At 40.9% G+C, this 17,340-nt stretch overlaps 1 protein-coding gene across 2 annotated transcripts in view; it reads right to left on the reverse strand.

Moving 5' to 3' along the window:
* The window catches only part of DENND1B (DENN domain containing 1B), a 217,548-nt gene that overhangs the window by 14,336 nt on the left and 185,872 nt on the right, over window positions 1–17,340 (reverse strand). For both annotated transcript variants that reach the window (XM_040985408.1, XM_040985407.1), the window contains 3 exons: window positions 16,767–16,835; window positions 13,432–13,488; window positions 12,500–12,607 (listed from right to left, as the gene is read on the reverse strand). In XM_040985408.1, coding sequence (XP_040841342.1) covers window positions 12,500–12,607; window positions 13,432–13,488; window positions 16,767–16,835 — 234 coding nt within the window. The remainder of the gene's footprint in view (window positions 1–12,499; window positions 12,608–13,431; window positions 13,489–16,766; window positions 16,836–17,340) is intronic.

Here is a 17,340-nt window from a genome sequence, read left to right on the forward strand (position 1 = left end):
TTACAATAAAAAAACACCCTGTCTAATCATTCAAAACTTGTAATTGTTCTAGATCCTCTCAGAGTGCTGCGCAGCAAGGCAGCCAATCGCATACATGATGAGCCCTTAAAGGAGAGATGAGACAATATAGATTCTACCCTCTGCAAGGTGTAGGCAGCTATGGAGAAATTTGCTGAAACTTTAATAAAGCTTTTAAGGCCAGTGTGGACTGGCGTGGTAGTCCAGAATAGCTGGCAGTCTCAAACACAAGATGGGTTTGCATTTACAAGGTCTTTTCCACATATAAATTTCTGCAAAGTGTTTACAATGCTCATGAAAAAGGGATCCTTTTGGTTGTTCAGGCTACAGAAGGTGCAGGTTGCTGCATGGGGACAAGCATGAAGCCTCGTGCACACTTGTGGAACATTCACTTACATAAAACAAAAGCCTGACACTGCCAGCAAGCTCACTCCTCAAGAACAGTGGAAGCAACCCTTCTCTCTGTTCCAGGAAGGTGTGAGAGACGCGCTCTAGCACAAGCATCAGCACGGACAGGAACTAGAGCTGTGCCACTCTTGGAGAGGGACAGGTGATCCTCACGCAGAAGGACCAGTCATGGACACAGGAAAGTGCCAGGGTGAGGAGAAGGCTGCAGGGAGGCCTGCCAAGATGGGAGCTGGATAGACCAGGCCACAGAGAACCTACCAGGCTAAAGTCAGGTAACTAGCAGCCACGTTTTACTTACGTGAAGGGTGGAAACCATGGGGAGAGAACCCCTGTATGTGCTGCAGGTGCGCAAGGACTTGTACTAGAGCAAACAGAGAGACCTACACGAGAAATCCCAGTCCTCCACTCCACGCACAGGAGAAGGTCAGCTGACAGCACTGACATTAATAGCAAAATGCAACTCCACTTAAACTTCAGAATGGCTCAGCTCCTGTGCGAGCAGCACTACACAAGAGCAGCACTGCTTGTTTCTGGAGGAAAACACTATTGAAGGGTTACTACGTGAGGGGCACCAACATTTAGGTAAGAATTCTAAGACATCAAAATGTAAAGGAGAAACAAACATGACTGAACAAATGGGACAGAAGCACACATGACATCTATTTTGGACAAAAAAGCATCAAATGAAGATTACAGATTTTTTTTAATGATATAAAAGATGAAGAATTCTTTTGACAGGCTCACCATCAGACTGAGGAAAGAACCCTTGCAATTCAAGACAGGTCAGTAAAATATATGCAGAGAGGCATTTTACAGATCCGAGGGCCCGGAGAGGCCAAGGGAAGCACTCAGGTTCATTGACAGGGCGGGTGTCCCAGCCAGGGCTTTTATACTTCTCAGTCAAGGTCCTTCCACCTCGTGATGAGCATGCAGGTCAAGCAGTGAACAGGAAAAGTTAATTTTACAAAGGTCAGAGAAGGAAAAGTCTTTTGATTTGTAAATGATGGTCCTTCCCTGAGTGGAAGAAGTAACTTTGAAAACCAGACAGGCAGAATTGCCACAGAGTTGGTACCCAGAGAGTTGGTGTTGAATTGACTTGGAGGAAGTCTACAGTGAGCTGGGTCTAGTCTGATCATGTGGTGCCATAACTGCATTAATGCAGGGTTATCCAATTAGACTGGGGTCTGCTCTTGAATTACACTTCAGAAATCCCCTCATTAGACATTTTAGTGAATGAGCATTGGAAATCAAAGCTGAGGTCTATTGTTTTGGCATAGCATGTAAACCCACTGCCTGCCATTTCTAGCTAGCATTCCATATGGCCATTTTAGGTCCCGCCTATTACACTTCTGATCCAGCTCCCAGCCAATGGCCTGGAAAAAGCAGCAAATATGGCCTGAGTGCTTTGTCCCCTGTGACCCACGTGAGAGATGTGGAGGAAGCTCCCAGCTCTTGGCTTCAGCTTGGTTCAGCCCGGCCCAGCCTGGGGCCACTGTGGCCATCTACGGGGTCAATCAACTGCTGGAGAACCTTTCTCTTTCTCTCTCCCCATATGTTCTGTTGCACAACTAACTTTCAAATAAAGAAGTAAATACTTTTAATAAACAAAATGAGAAACTCAAAACAAAAATAATTCAGGCTTTTCACTAAGTACAGAAAAGGAAGTTTAGTTGGGTAAATTATTGTATCAAAATCCTCTCCAGAAACATAATATTTTAGAACTCATTGCTCCACTGTTGATCGGAAACTATATAAACTCTGTCCTCCACCATCCCATCCCTCCCTGGCAACACTGTCCCAGACATTCTGAAAGACTTTCACGGAAGCTTTGAACAGGTAGGACGAAGGCCAAGTTCTCCCAGCCTCACTACTCACAACACAACTGTGAACTATTAATATTTACAAAGACCAACTTTTACGAACTGCTCAGGTCTAGTGACTGTACTAATACAGGTTATCTAAAATATTTCACTCCACTGGAACAATAAAATTTATCAAACATTTTGCAATAATTTCTCAAGACCAAGAGATTATTGATTAATGTACTAATAAGAACTTTTATAAGACTATTCAATAGCATTCTCAGACCAAAAATAGATCACTAACCCTTCGATAAATGGCAAGTCATTTAAAATTTCACATTTATTTGACAGAGCTTCAATATTTCAACATTTGAAAAGGTTCTGTGGAACTTAACAAGTCCACCATGTTTTTGATAAAACCACAAAATGTGATTGGTGACTTCACTAAGGTTAAGATGATTTTTCTAGCTGAGATAAACAATAAGCGCACAGCATTAACACAAGCTGGTATCTAATCACCTGGATAAATTATGCTTTCAAATATCATATGACCGGAGATTAAAAAGTCTTATCAATAATTGTTCTTTCATTTTACTTCTCAGAAGTACTATATGTGTATACCATGCATAAGTGTGTGTAATGACTAAAATGATTATGTTGCAGATGAGGCAAGAATCTTGAAGAAATTACACTTATATATTTTTTTCAGAACAAACAATATTGGTTTTAAATAATTGTGATGGAAAATGTCAAAGATGAGGATAAAGGCTGCAGGGAATTTTCGCTAAAATTGATTAGTATTGGAATGTTGGAAAAATGTTAGAGAATTCCCAGACAGGGTCTGGTCTGTAACGGACACGGGTGTGAAGGCTAAGTTAGGGTATTTATGCATCAGGCCAGGTCTTTCATGTTGGACTAGGAAATGTAACAATAAACAGCTCTAATTACACTGAGATTCTAGTTTCTCCTGCAGTTATCCATCTATTGACACTTCTGGTAAGTTCTCTCTCCTGAGAGATACTAATGGGCACCCACTGTAACTCCACAACGGAAAGACTGGCTTTCCCATTCATCAACGCTAACACTGACCGCCTGAAAACTCGGGCAGCAGCTGTATCCACGGAGCCAGAGGGAAGGAATCATTTCCATGTCGTGCAATGCCCATTTAACTGTATGCATCGCATGTTTCCTCTTACCTTTTTAATTTGTGAGGGTGTTTAGAAATTAACAATGACTCTCTATTCCCAAAGTACCCGTTTTGAGCTGAACAATCCTTTACTAGTGCATGATACAGCGAGGAAGAATGAGCGATGTCATGAGTGCTGTTAAGTGCGGTGGTGATATTTTGCTAACTGGAAGCACTGGGGGTTTGGTTCTGCTCTAATATACGGCCATTTCTGAGGCAAATTTGGAAGTAAAATCATGACATTAAAAAGGAACATACTAACTTAAAAAATATCTCAAAATATAAATAAGATCTTCTATTATGTCTTTTTAATATATTAAATATTACTGTTCAGCAGAGCTAACCATGTTCAAAATGAAGTATCAGCAAGTTCCTAAAAGAAATTAGTTCTGAATTATCCCTTTAATAATCTCCTTGAACAATTTTATGACAATACAAATGTCTCAATGTATATTCTGTTGTGTTTCTGAAAGACTCACTGAACGGCGCTATAAAATCAGCTAAGGAAGGAAGGGCACACTGGCCACAAGAGGGCAGCATTGCAGTCCATACAATTTTGGAAACATTTAATTATAATCATATTTGACATTCTGAAAATTAATATCAGTCCAACAGAGAAGTAGTACAAAAAATAACTCTAAGTTAGAAGTAGAGTACACTTGTTTTTCAAAGTAGACGCAGATGACTAATTTTATAAATTAGTTTAGTTCCAATACTAAACATGTATGTGGAAGGAGAACCATGGGACAGTGACGGCTACAAACGTTTTTTCCATTTAGTTAGCACTTTCAATGGGAGGTGTCATTAATGTATTTCAAAGAGTTCTATCATTTGAACCTTTCTAACACATTTTCTAATTTTAATTCAACATCTTAATACAATAATATCCTTGACAATTCAATTAAGCAAAGTGTTTCAGTCATAAAATTAAGATCTTGTTGCTTTTCATATTTGATTATATTTATTTGTACTGGTTTAGAAAACTTATTTGACAACACCCAGTGTTCTTTCCAAATATCTACCTCTGACACCACCATTTCTGGCCACAATTATTCTCCAATTATTATTCAACCACTTTTGTTTCGGTCAGCAGCACGTGGCCGCTTCCCTTGGTAATCAAGGCCTATGCCTTTTCTCTCCTAATAAAGCAGTTATTCAATGGATTGCATTTTCCCAAAGACTCCCGGTCACTGTACCATTTCTTAAAGCCAATTAGATCAGTTCAGCAAGAAGCAGTGTGTTCAGTTATGTTCACTTTACTCCCAGAATCTGCTTAATTTCTGTGAAGGAAAGTTTGCCATAACTATGTTGAATGAACTGCAATCCGGTAGATTTGAGTACACCATCTTTTGTTATATGAGAGAAAGTAAGGAATTTGAGACATTACACATTTTCATTGTATACGTTTCAAAGAAAGTTTCATTTCAAGCATTTTTAAATGCATGGTCATATTTATAACCATTCATATCTCGAACCCTTAGCCTGTACGTGACAATATTAAATAACAGACTAAGTTTCCAGCAGTTTTTCTTATTTGTAGAAATCGTGACCAATAGGTGTATTTCTATTTATAAATGCTGTATTTCGGTGAGTCTTGATTACCTCCCACATGCAAGTGTCTGTCGGCAGTTACACATCATGTACTAATGAAAAACAATCTTCTGTGCAGATTTTCTTAAATTGCCTTTACATAATCAACTGGAGAGCAGGAAGATCTGAGTGAGCCGCTATTTGTCCTTGACATGAAACAGTTAAAAGTGATATGTGAGCCAAGAGTTTAATGGGGCTTAACAAGAGAAAGCTTCACTCCCCACTTTGACTAGATCGCTGCTGTAGTGAATCTGCCTCGCTTAGGGCCATCCATCTGTTAATGTTGACTTACAATGCAGCTAAGTCCTTGTGCTTGTGCACTAGTCCTCAGGCGTGCGTGTGGCGGGGGTCGGGGAGGGGGCTCACACGGACACACGTGCACACACACCAGATAATGCTAATATTATCAAAAATGGACTAGGATTTTAGATTGATTCAGAGTTCTTACTATTAGAAAAGAAAATTCTAATAAGTGTTTACGTGTAAATATTGCTAGGCACAATTTCAGATGGCAGACTCGGGGGTCTAAATATTGTTCACTAAGTCTTTATTTCTAAAATAAAATTGATGCAAAGGTGGCCAGGATGCAGTGAGGATTAAAGCTGTTTTGCACCATGGCCGGTGGCAGTATTCTCGCTGGACCAAGCCAGCCCTGTTCTCGGTGAGACCAGAGGAGGCTCCTTTCCCTGGAGTCCTGTTAGGCTGGGGCTGCTGTTGGAACTGTCATCTCCGCACAAAAGGGAAAAAGGTTGGGCTTTACAAATGTGAAGCCTAATTGGGAGATCTTCATGCTGTACCCTTGACATTTATTTAAGCCTCATCAACAAAACGGGAAGTAACCAAGCTAATTAGCACACCAGCACACAAATTGCTGTTTGTTGGGGGTATGCTGCAGGTTCACAATCTATGACAAAAATAAGCTACGTAATGGAACACAGGCGTGAAACAAAACACACTCAGATTCTTCTTAAGTATTATGTAGAGTGCCCAGATTATAAAGCCTAACTTTTTTTTACCTCAAATTCTTAGAATTCAAATCCATCTTTTGAAACGCAGATGAAATTAAAGTCTTTTTTGACAAGCCTAGATGGAAAATGAAAATGTAAAGTTCTTTATACAGCTAAGACTTGCTTTTGAAATGCATAATCAAATGGATTAAGATGGCAAGAGACCAGTTTGCTGACATCATTTGACGGACAATAAAATTATATTCTCTGGGTCCTATGAGCCTACAATAGGAGATCTCCCAGAACAAGCAGGTGCATCTTTCTTTTCATTTCACATAATGAGATTCTCAGACATCCCTTCCTAGAATGAACCTGAATAACTTGGGGGCCTCCATTGTCTCGCTGACTCTGGTACTGCTATTATAAGACACATGGAGCCCAAACTGTATGTATAAATGAACAGCCACAAACTGTGTGCTACTGTGTTTTATACATGGCATCTCTGAAGCCAGCAGCATCCTAGGAAAATAGTGTGCACTGTGACTGCCATTTTACAGATGCAGAAAGCAAGGAAGGCTTGGAGACACTTTGTTTGGATCCATGTTAACTGCTAACAAATTTTTCAATGTCAAGTTCTGCCTGGCTCTGACTCGCCCACCTCCCCCAGGATACCACCTACACAATGGATGGCTTTAGCAGGTGGGAATCTGAAATCAGTCCGTCTCCCTTTGAAGTCCTACTTCTTGGCCTATTTCTTTGCCTGTTCCCTTTTTTCAAAATCTGGGAAATGGGGATAATGATTGGATTTTAGGGAGTTTAAAATGAACCGCATACCATGCAAACTCACAAACACAGATATACAACCATACATAGCCCCACTGTGTCAAGAAATTGCCCACCTTTCCTATGTTCTCCAAGTGTTGCTGTACTTTTATCACTTAAACTCCATAAACATTCAACTTGGAAATTAGTAGTAAGAACATATAAATTATATGGATCACCAAATTCCAAAGGTCCCTATGGATCTTGCTTTCAGGTAATTAAATTTACTGCATGGCAACTGTTTCAAGAGAATTTGCTTATATGGAGGATTAAATAAAACAGGGGACTCAGAACATGGTTCTGCGTGCCATGAGACTAAGAGGTCTGCTTGTTTCCTGAATCTTACAGAAGGAAAAAAGTACACTTAATATTTATTTTACTTTTTTTTTTTTCGCTAATTCAACTCTGCTGTGAGAGCTCTGTCAGGAGCGAGGAAGCCGAACCATACCTCAGAGATTTTAATGAATCTGATCATTGTAAATAATAAAAACGGCATGAAGGAGAGACCTCTGCTGCTCCTGGGGCCCTCCGCTGGCACGAAGTCCTGAAATACCATGTTCTTCTGCACACGCACAAGCTCAACATCATTTCCTGAAACAGGCAACTTTGAGTGACTCTGAACACAAAACTAAAAGCAAAGATGGTGCATCAGGAGTCACACACTTGTGATTTTCTCTCTGACTGTTTAGCAAGGGAACGGGCCTAACACCTTCCTAATGCACTTACTATTACCTAACTTAAAGTTTGATTTTTTTAGTCTAAGATTCTTCATAAAGTGTTGAGAACATTTTTCAAAATAGGTAGAATATAAATGAATCAGTAAGCCTATTGACATATTTATTAATATGTTTATTGATTTTGCCCTTAATCATATCTTAGAAGTACATACTTAACAGATCCTTAATATGCTCATATCTTGGAAATTTGGGGGTAAGAGAATTCACTGATTTGGTAATTACTTAAAACCAGTATATTCATGTTCCAGCGTCAGCTTTCTTTCGTCTATAATAACTAGATTATATTTGATTGACCCAACGGGGCTGAATTCTCTACAGAAAGTGAACCAAGGACACCCATCCTGTAGCAGATGACAGAGGTAAGGCAGTAGATAATAACCAATCCTTCCCCATTTATTTGTGCACATAAGCTTCAGATTTAGGTGGCAAAGATCTACCCTCTAGCAAATTAAAAAGCTTTGTTTGTTTTTGCAAAAAGGATTTTTTGACAAATAGCATTGTAAGCTGATGAGAACTAGTATCTTACAAGACATCATCAAAGTCCTTGAAACCTCTTGTCTGAGAACTGCCTTCCCTGCTCTCATTCTGCTGCCGTGCCAGTGTCCTTGGTAATACGGTTCTCTCCCTGCCTCGCTGCCTGGAGTTACAGAAAGGAGCACTAAGACCTGGTCCAAGGGGACTGACTGCCTTCTTCCATAAATAATTAGATTCCCAAGTTGTCCATTTCTAGTACTTGCTTCCATCAAGAGTCTACAAGATGTGTGCATCAAGGCACAGAACCGAAGTGAAAGCCACCAGACCACTCAGGTGCTGAAAGGAGTGGTGGGGTACAGAGAAGGCCGAGGTTAGAAGAGACGCAGAGGGAGAGAGCAGGCAGAGGAGAGGGAAAGCAGCGGAGGGTCCAAGAGTGAGCAGAGCGAGGAAGAGCAGAGAACAGGGAGGGGAGGAGAGGGAGGAGAGGCAGAGGGACAGAGAGGAAGACAGGGAGAAAGGCAGACGGAGAGGAAGGGACTAAGAGTGAGGAAGAGGCAGAAGGAGGGGAGAGAAGGAGAGGGAAGGAGGAGGAGAGGAACTGGGACAGACTGAGGGACAGGCAGAAGGGGGAGATGGTGAGGGCTAGGGACAGGAGGGGAGGGAGGAGAGGCCCAGGTGGGAGAGGAAAGGAAGGAGAAAAAAGGTGATTCTCTTCTCTACTTTTTCTGTTTCCTACTTCCAATCCTATGAGATGCCTACATAAATTTTAATATTCAGATGTTTGGAGGAATATCTGTTTTCTTATCTAAGTATTCTAATATTATTATTTTATTTATGTGAGTTTGTTAATACCATAAAATACTTTAAAACTGAACAAATAATGCTAATCAAGACCGAATGACAATTCAAGCGGGATATTCCTTTCTGTGCTTTTATGAACATGCTGCTGGCCGCAAACTGGCTCTCATGTTAGGAATAACTATGAGCTCGTGGAAGTAAAATTAGTATTGGAAGCAAGCATGGTTTGTGGGAATCTTGGGAGCAAAATGCAAGAGCAGGAAGAGCAGCAAAAGCAATGGCTAAAGCTCCAAAAATTTAACTCTTTGATAAGTATAAATGTGAATCAAACATTAAGCAATCTAACAGCCTAACAGTCAAAACACAGTGTCCTGGGTGCATTCTTGACCACAGGGTCCTTCTAGACACAGGAGACTCAAAGGGCTGCATGCCTGACCCTCTCCCAACACACCACCCTGCACCTGGGAGGCCTGCACTGACTCCTCTGCCCATTGCAGCCCTGGAGGCTGTATCTGCAGAGTGAACCAGCAGGCGTAAGGGCTTTGTATCCGTCCCCATCCTCATCTTTCAAATAAAGATAAATTAAAACTTACATACATACTGGGTACATGTTTCCTGAAGTGCAAATATTCATTACTTGAAAATTAAAGACTGTTTTTGAAGCACTATCAATGTCTACATCATAATTCCAAATACATTGAGTAAATTCATATACAGCAGGATAGAGATATATATCAGAATTCTTAACAGAATAAATCCGACTTCTCCTAATTCTTGTTAGGAATTATCATTTCCCTCACATGTACCTGAAAACCATAAAATGCTAATTAGTTAATATAGATTACAGAACTACTGACATTATAATAAGTGCTAAGCCTAAGAATTTTATGCTACATATGCATATCAAACATCATATTGCATACTTTTATATACAATAAAACAGAAACCTATCTATGAATTAATACAGACAAAAAATCAGTAACTATTTGATAGCTAAATAATTAAAATGTAATATAATAATAAGGGAAAGGTAGATTGAAAAATTAAAATGCTTCATTTCTAAAAATTGCTTCAATTTGAAAGATTTCATCTTAAAGCTTGATAAAGTAACAAAATTAATAAGCAGCTTACAAACATGAAAGATCTTCTCTTTTTCATATAAATATCTATTCACTGTGGCACAAATAAGCCAAATGCACTCACAGTAAGGCAATATACATTTTACAAAAATGTTTAAGATATTAAGGCTTGATATAGACAAGAACTGAATATAACCAACGTGTGTGGGGGGGTGTCCAAGGTAGAAACAGAAAAGTTAATAGCAAATCCATCCTGATTTTCAAGTTAATGCATGTTCTCCAGAAAAGTTGTCTATACTCACAGCATAATGACTTTACTGAAGAGCGTGCCTATCTGTAGCTCACAGCCAGCTGAACCAGCATGCTGAGATTAGGGAATGCTGTCGCATGGACATCAGCTGCATACTTGAGTAAATCAGAGGCAGCGTTTAGTATTTTACTAAAGTGCTCCAATGAGAGGGCAGTGATTTTGGTTTTTCCTTCTGTCTAGTGTCTGGAATCAGAAAGTGCCTGGCTCACAGGTTGTTGAATGAAAGAATAAATGAGCTTTTTAATAAGACTAAGGGTTTCGGTCCAATTCCACAGACTCTTTCCCATTGCCAAAGACCACAGTGGCTTGAGTGCTGGGACTGAAGTGCAGCTGTCAACAGGATTCAGAGGGATTAGCCTGGAGGGTGGTGGCACCATCACTGTTACAGGACAGCAGCAGGGTCTTCTCCCACTCCTTCCTGTCCTCCGGCCTCTGCCCTGGGACGAGGCAGGGGGAAGCCATCTCCACAGTCTTGGGAATGTTACTACCACAGCAAAATCGGGCTAAGAACAAGCCACACAGAGCACCTCACTGTCACCCTTTTGTGGTACCTGGCCAGTCAGGAAACCCAGCAAGACCTGGAGCTGGAACTGAGTCCTCCTCTGCTCCTGCCCAGTTCCCAGGCTGAAGGCATGCAGTTCACTGATCTAAATGCCAACTTTCTCATCCGTAAACCTCTAATAAATCAGTCTTCGCAGCTACTTTCACTTCTCTACTTTTTAAATTATAATCCACTGAAGAATTCATCTTGAAGCTAATTGACTAAGGCCATTTAAACTATTAGTTAATATGTACATATTTTACTTGTTCAAAATCTTCCGAAACATACTTACTATACAAACCAAGGCACACACAGCTGTGACCCTGAACCCCTTGGCACCTGGAACACACTGGACATGGGCTTCTCTGGTACTACACAATGCCTGGTGCTGCTCAGGCACAGTGCTCACTAGGGCAGGGGTAGCAAATGCACTTTTGACAAATTTTCAATTTCCAATGGGTTGGTTTATAGGAACCACATTCACATGGGACGTTGAGGACCATCTCTGTTATGTGTGACTCAATGATCAAATTCCCATGAATCACTTTCATTTTATTTTTGTCACAAAAGAAGCATGCAATTTTTTGCTCACCACTAAACTCTTCAAACCTTATGTCAAACATACATTAAATTCTTTCTCCTAGTTAGAACTACTAGCTATGTGAGGACAAAAGGACAGACTGTATATCCCCTATTTAAAATGTTTGGGACCGGGCCCAGCGCGGTGGCGCAAGTGGTTAAAGGTCCTCGCCTTGCACGCCCAGGATCCCACATGGGCGCCGGTTCTAATCCCGGCAGCCCCGCTTCCCTTCCAGCTCCCTGCTTGTGGCCTGGGAAAGCAGTCGAGGACGGCCCAAAGCCTTGGGAACCTGCACCCGCGTGGGAGACCCGGAAGAGGCTCCTGGCTTCGGATCGGCATAGTATCGGCCCGTTGCGCTCACTTGGGGAGTGAATCATCGGACAGAAGATCTTCCTCTCTGTCTCTCCTCTCTGTATATCCGCCTTTCCAATAAAAAAAAATAATAAAAATAAAATGTTTGGGACCAAGTTTTTCAAATTTCAGTAGTTATGGGATTTTGGATTATTTGCATATCCATAATGAGCTATTGTAGGGTTCATGAAGTCTAGTCACGAACTTCATTTAAGTTTCATAAACACTGAGCACACACAGCCTGAAGACGATGTAAAATATTTTCAGGAAACTTGCAATTTGACTCTAACTGAACATGTGAGATCAGAGGCGCAATTTTCTTATTTTTTTCCTTTTTTTAAAGATTTATTTTACTTTTATTAGAAAGTCGGATATATGGAGAGGAGGAGAGACAGAGAAGATCTTCCATCTGTTGATTCACTCCCTAAGTGGCTGCAATGGCCGGAGCTGCTCTGATTTGACCTGAAGCCAAGAGTCCAGAGCCTCTTCCGGGTCTCCCATGCGAGTGCAGGGTCCCAAGGCTTTGGGCCGTCCTTGACTGCTTTCCCACACCACAAGCAGGGAGCTGGATGGGAAGCAGGACCTGCTGGAATTAGAACCAGTACCCATATGGAATTCCAGCGTGTGCAGGGCTAGGACCCAGGTATGTAATTTTCAACTTGTGGCATCATATTAGCCTCAAATATTCGCAGATTTGGAGCACTTCCGATGAAACTGACATCTAAAACATATGTTTCTCAATCTCCTGGTAGCCTCCCCCCTTTTTTTTTTAACAAAGTGAAAAACTTGGGTCCCAACATTGTTCACTGAAATTATACAATTACAATGTGGAGGCAAAAACGGCAAACAGCCTTACCTGGGCTGTCTTTTGCGTTTGTAGGGTTTCTCCCTTCTCACTGTGTGCCATGTGAACTGGTGTATACTGCACAGAGCCAGAACAGGGACCATAATCCTCCTCATTTTCCTATGAAAAAATACAAAAACAATCATTTCGAAATATTCATTTATTATTACAGTGGTTTGATCAGCAAAGTATCTGATAATTCAGCAAATAACAATTATAAAGGATCTAAGGAAGAAGAAAATTCATTTTTCTACAATATGAATTAATCATTCCCCAGTAATCTTTGATTATTATGGACAACTTAAATAACATTAGATGAAGATGAATTGCTTTTCATTCCTACACTGGCAATCTGAAGTACTATGTTTTCTCTAATAGAAAAACAATTAAGCACAAAATTTAACAATAAAATCTTCAAAGATGTCATACATAATCAACTGAAACATGCACATTTAAGTATGCATATACATATGTATATGCCTGTCACATTCCTAAAATCAAATATAAATCCTCATATGCAGTCTTTTTTTAAATTAACAACATTCTTCAATTTAAAGTAACCATTATTGGAAACAGCCTATAGAACCAAATGGCAGCATTCCTGGATTAATTCTACCACAACATATCTTTTAAAAACATTCCTCAGCTTGAAGCAAGCACTTCAGTTGTGATATCAAGGCAATCAACTTTATGAAAACATACTTTCTGTTAAGGCACCTCTGAAGACCTCCACAGCTTTCTGATAAAATATGCAAATAGAAAGGGATCATTCAATAGATGCATACAGACGAGCAGAGTGTTGCCAGAGGGCCTGCTATGAAAAATAAAGTTTTGAACGAAGGGATAAGCATATTTCAAAAGTCATTAAAAACAAATCTCCTGTGACTCGCAGAGCCTGAGCCTCAGACGAGCACCAGCTTCCAGGCGACAAGGACAAGGCTCACCTTGGACTTGAGCTTGCTCCTCACTTCCCTCAGGCCCAGCTTTGCGTGATTTTTTGCCTAGGAAACAACAAATGTAAGGTTACATAACCATGGAAAGATTATGTACAGAAAAAAAATTTAAATCACATTTAATTAAAATTGTTAAATATTCCTATTATCTGGAAAACAGATTGTAATCTGCACTGTGTTTTCAGGAATGCAACACCCCTCACTACTTTCTTACACCTAAAAGAGCTGCTACAAATATGGCTAGTTTCCTTTTTCGTAAAAATATTATACAGAAGGTAATGTGTGGCTAGTTTTGCCTCCTGGGCTCTAAGCAAATCAACCAGACTAGTCACAGCTAGTCTCAGTTCGAAACTGTGGCAAACACAGAAAAGTGACAGCACTTTCCAGCACTAAGTTGTTTGGGCAAGGAAACTGGGGCAACTTTCCAAGGCTTTACTAGAGCGCTTTTACTAGCACGCCCATCTTTTCATTAGCAGCACTGTCCTAATGTTATGGTTGCTTCATACATGGTCTTTCCGGTGAAGCCCATGGCATCTGACGATTCAAAGGCTATGCGCACGTTACACCTGCAAGCCAGCTCCAGAATTTCAGGGTCCCGCATCCAGCTATGAACTGTGTGGGGTGTAACTGATCTGAAGACCACTGGGGGCTGCCCTTAGAGCCTCAGCCCAGCTTCGGGCATTTGGTGGAGCAGTAAAGATGCCACGTGAGACAGCCCCATCCACAGCAGAGCGTCAGGGCTTGACCTTGGCTCTGGATTCCAGCCATCGCATACCTAGACAGTAGCTGGCAAGTGAGGAATCTCATCTAGACACTGGAAGACCAGAATGAGTTCCTGGCAGCCAGCAGGAGTAACCCAGTCCTCTGTTGAGGACATTAGGGAATGAACCAGAGGATGGAACAACAGCCTTTTTCTGTCTCTCTGACTTCCAAATAAATAATAAGAATAAAAGCATTTTAACAAAGTCTAGATTTTGTTCCACTGGGAATTCCTAAGGTCAAAGTAGGAAAAAAAAAGGAGAGAAAAGGAAGATGTGTATTTTGTTTTTTTTTTTATCTATAACTATATGCTGCATGAACTCCGTGAATTTAGCATTACAATTATTATCACATTTTACAATTATGCAAAATGACTCAGGGAAAGTTAAGTCTGTAAGCTCCCAGATGGTACGGTGATTGACTCAGGGAGATTTCTAAGTTGCATAAACCAGACAGCAGAGGCTGATCTTTCTAACGCAAAATGTTGAACTCTTCTTATTTTTGCTATTTGGTGAAGCTGATGAAGTCTCAGACAGTTCTGAATGTGGTAAAGTTTGAATCAACTGTGTGACCTAGGTTTTCTACTTGAAATGTAATCTTTGAATTACATTTTTTTCTAATCATAAAGGATGGCAGAATGGACTAAAAGACATTTTGAAATGTTTGTGCCAAATGGAACTAAAGGTGTGAGTTTATTTTGGTATAAAACATTTTAGATATGAAAATAATTTAAAATGTGGAAAATGTTAATTATGAGAAATTACGCAGAGATTTACAGTTTTGTTCCAGTATAAACTCCTACCTTGAGTTCTATTTTTTTTCCACAAACTTTTTGAGGAACACTTGTGTGCTACAACTGGAAAGTAAGTAAGGCACATGAGCTTTAAACTTTAGTGAAGATATATTTTATTTAAACTCTACTACATTAATTCATTCACTGAAAAGAAATTTATGAGAAATTGTGATGAAACCCAAACCACTGTCATGAATGTTTTTAGAAATACAGAATAAGGACCAGTGCTGTGGAGCGGCAGCATCCCGCACGTGTGCCAAGTCAAGTCGCAGCAGGTCTCTGCTGCTGTGCCTGGGGCAGCCACGCAAGATGGCCCAAGCACTCAGGTCTCTGCTGCTGTGCCTGGGGCAGCCACGCAAGACGGCCCAAGCACTCAGGTCTCTGCTGCTGTGCCTGGGGCAGCCACGCAAGGCGGCCCAAGCACTCAGGTCTCTGCTGGCCCAGCAACAAGTGCCCAGTTGGAGACCCAGGCTCCTAGCACAGGCCTGGCCCAGCCTGTTACGGTCACCTCGGGAGTGAACCAGGGATGGGGGATCTCTTTCTAATTCTCTCAGTGTCTCTTGCTCTCTTTTGGACACTCCATCTTTCAAATGTTTTTTAAAATATGGGATTATGTCAATTGCAGAATTTAAGAAAGAATCTCAGTTACTACCAACATACTGGTTTCTGTTGAGAAGTGACATGAGTTAAGCTTGTACAACCACAGCACAGGTGCTGGAACATGAGGCCCACTTTCCTGCAGGGCCATCGGGGTACACACATGCATTCTTTGGATGTGGCATTGAATGAGCATGTTTCGGGAGAACCAAGGCCTGATCTCGGTGTAACAGGATGAGCTGGTGTTTATTAGGGACAGAAGTAATGAAAAACGGACGCTCCAAGCAACAGAAATGGATTGACGGAGAAAGGAAGTACACCGGGAATGAGGAGAGACCACCTCTGAAAAGACAGACCAGGACACAGATGGGTCTTGGTCGTCACATTAAAGGGACCTCGTCCTCATTGTTCTTGTTACTTATTAACACCCTATAAGCCAACGAGCCTCTCTGACGAATTTTAACTGTAGAGAGTCAGTGCTTTTACACGGAAAGCTCTGGCATTCCTCTACATGTTTTCCTGTATGAGCCTCCGATATACAATAAAACATGCTGTCAAATGGAGGAATCAAGTTTTACAAAACATAACTTCATCATCTATTGCTTCATTTTGCTAATAGCTTTGAGACAGAAATGAAGAACTATTTTTAGAATATAAGAAGAAAATATCCTCTTATGCATTAATTTTAATAATGCATATTACCTTGGTTTAAATTAGTTCACGATTAAAAAAAAACCTTTTTTAAATAGAAAAAATGTTTTTGAATTTACAGGTTCATTATTTGGAAAGATGTTACATCATCTTACTTATAGAATTTTTAAATATCAAAAGAACACCTATGGGCCCAATGCAATAGCCTAGTGACTAAAGTCCTTGCCTTGCATGCCCTGGGATCCTATATGGACACCAGTTTGTATCCCAAGCTATTCCACTTCCCATCCAGCTCCCTGCTTGTGACCTGGGAAAGCAAGGAGGATGGTGCAAAGCCTTGGGACCCTGCACCCACACGGGAGACCCGGAAGCTGCTCCTGGCTCCCACTTCCGATTGGCTCAGTTCTGGCTGCTGTGGCCACTGAGGCAGTGAGTCAGAAGGTGGAAGCTCCTTCCGTCTCTTCTTCTCTCTGTAAATCTGACTTTCCAATAAAAAAAATAATTTTTTTAAAAAAGGAACACTTACAAATTTATATGCTGTCCGTACGGCAGGTGTTGCTTTGGTCATTGCTGTGTTGAACAGAGCACCTCCTTTCTGCAAAAGAAAACAGAAACATGTTCCCCAACACTTTCAGCCAAGCTCACCTGAAAAGAACAACCCAAGTTGGCACTGTGGCACCATGAGCTGCGGTGCTGCCTGCAATGCCAGCATCCATCTGGGACAGCCTGGAGTCCCAGCTGCTCCAACACAGGAAAGCAGCAGAGAACCCAAGTCAGGTTGGAGACTCAAATGAAACTCTGGCTTCTGCCTGCCTCAGCCCTGGTCACTGTGCCATCTGGGGAGTGAACAAGCAGATGGAAGGTGTGTGTGTGTGTGTGTGTGTGTGTGTGTGTGTGTGTGTGTGTGTGTGTGTGTGTGTGTGTGTGTGAGAGAGAGAGAGATACAGCAGACGTAATACTAAATTTCCAAAAATACTTTTTTTTAATGTTTTTGAAATAGTCACATTATCAAAATGCTTAAAAATCACCATCAAATCCTACTACTTTATCTAATTCCTTATTCTGAACTACAAGGTGACAGACAAATCTCATTTTTCAAA

Source organism: Ochotona curzoniae, unplaced genomic scaffold, assembly GCF_017591425.1.
Source record: "Ochotona curzoniae isolate NIBS_2020 unplaced genomic scaffold, NIBS_Ocur_1.0 contig_430, whole genome shotgun sequence".
Lineage (NCBI taxonomy): Eukaryota > Metazoa > Chordata > Mammalia > Lagomorpha > Ochotonidae > Ochotona > Ochotona curzoniae.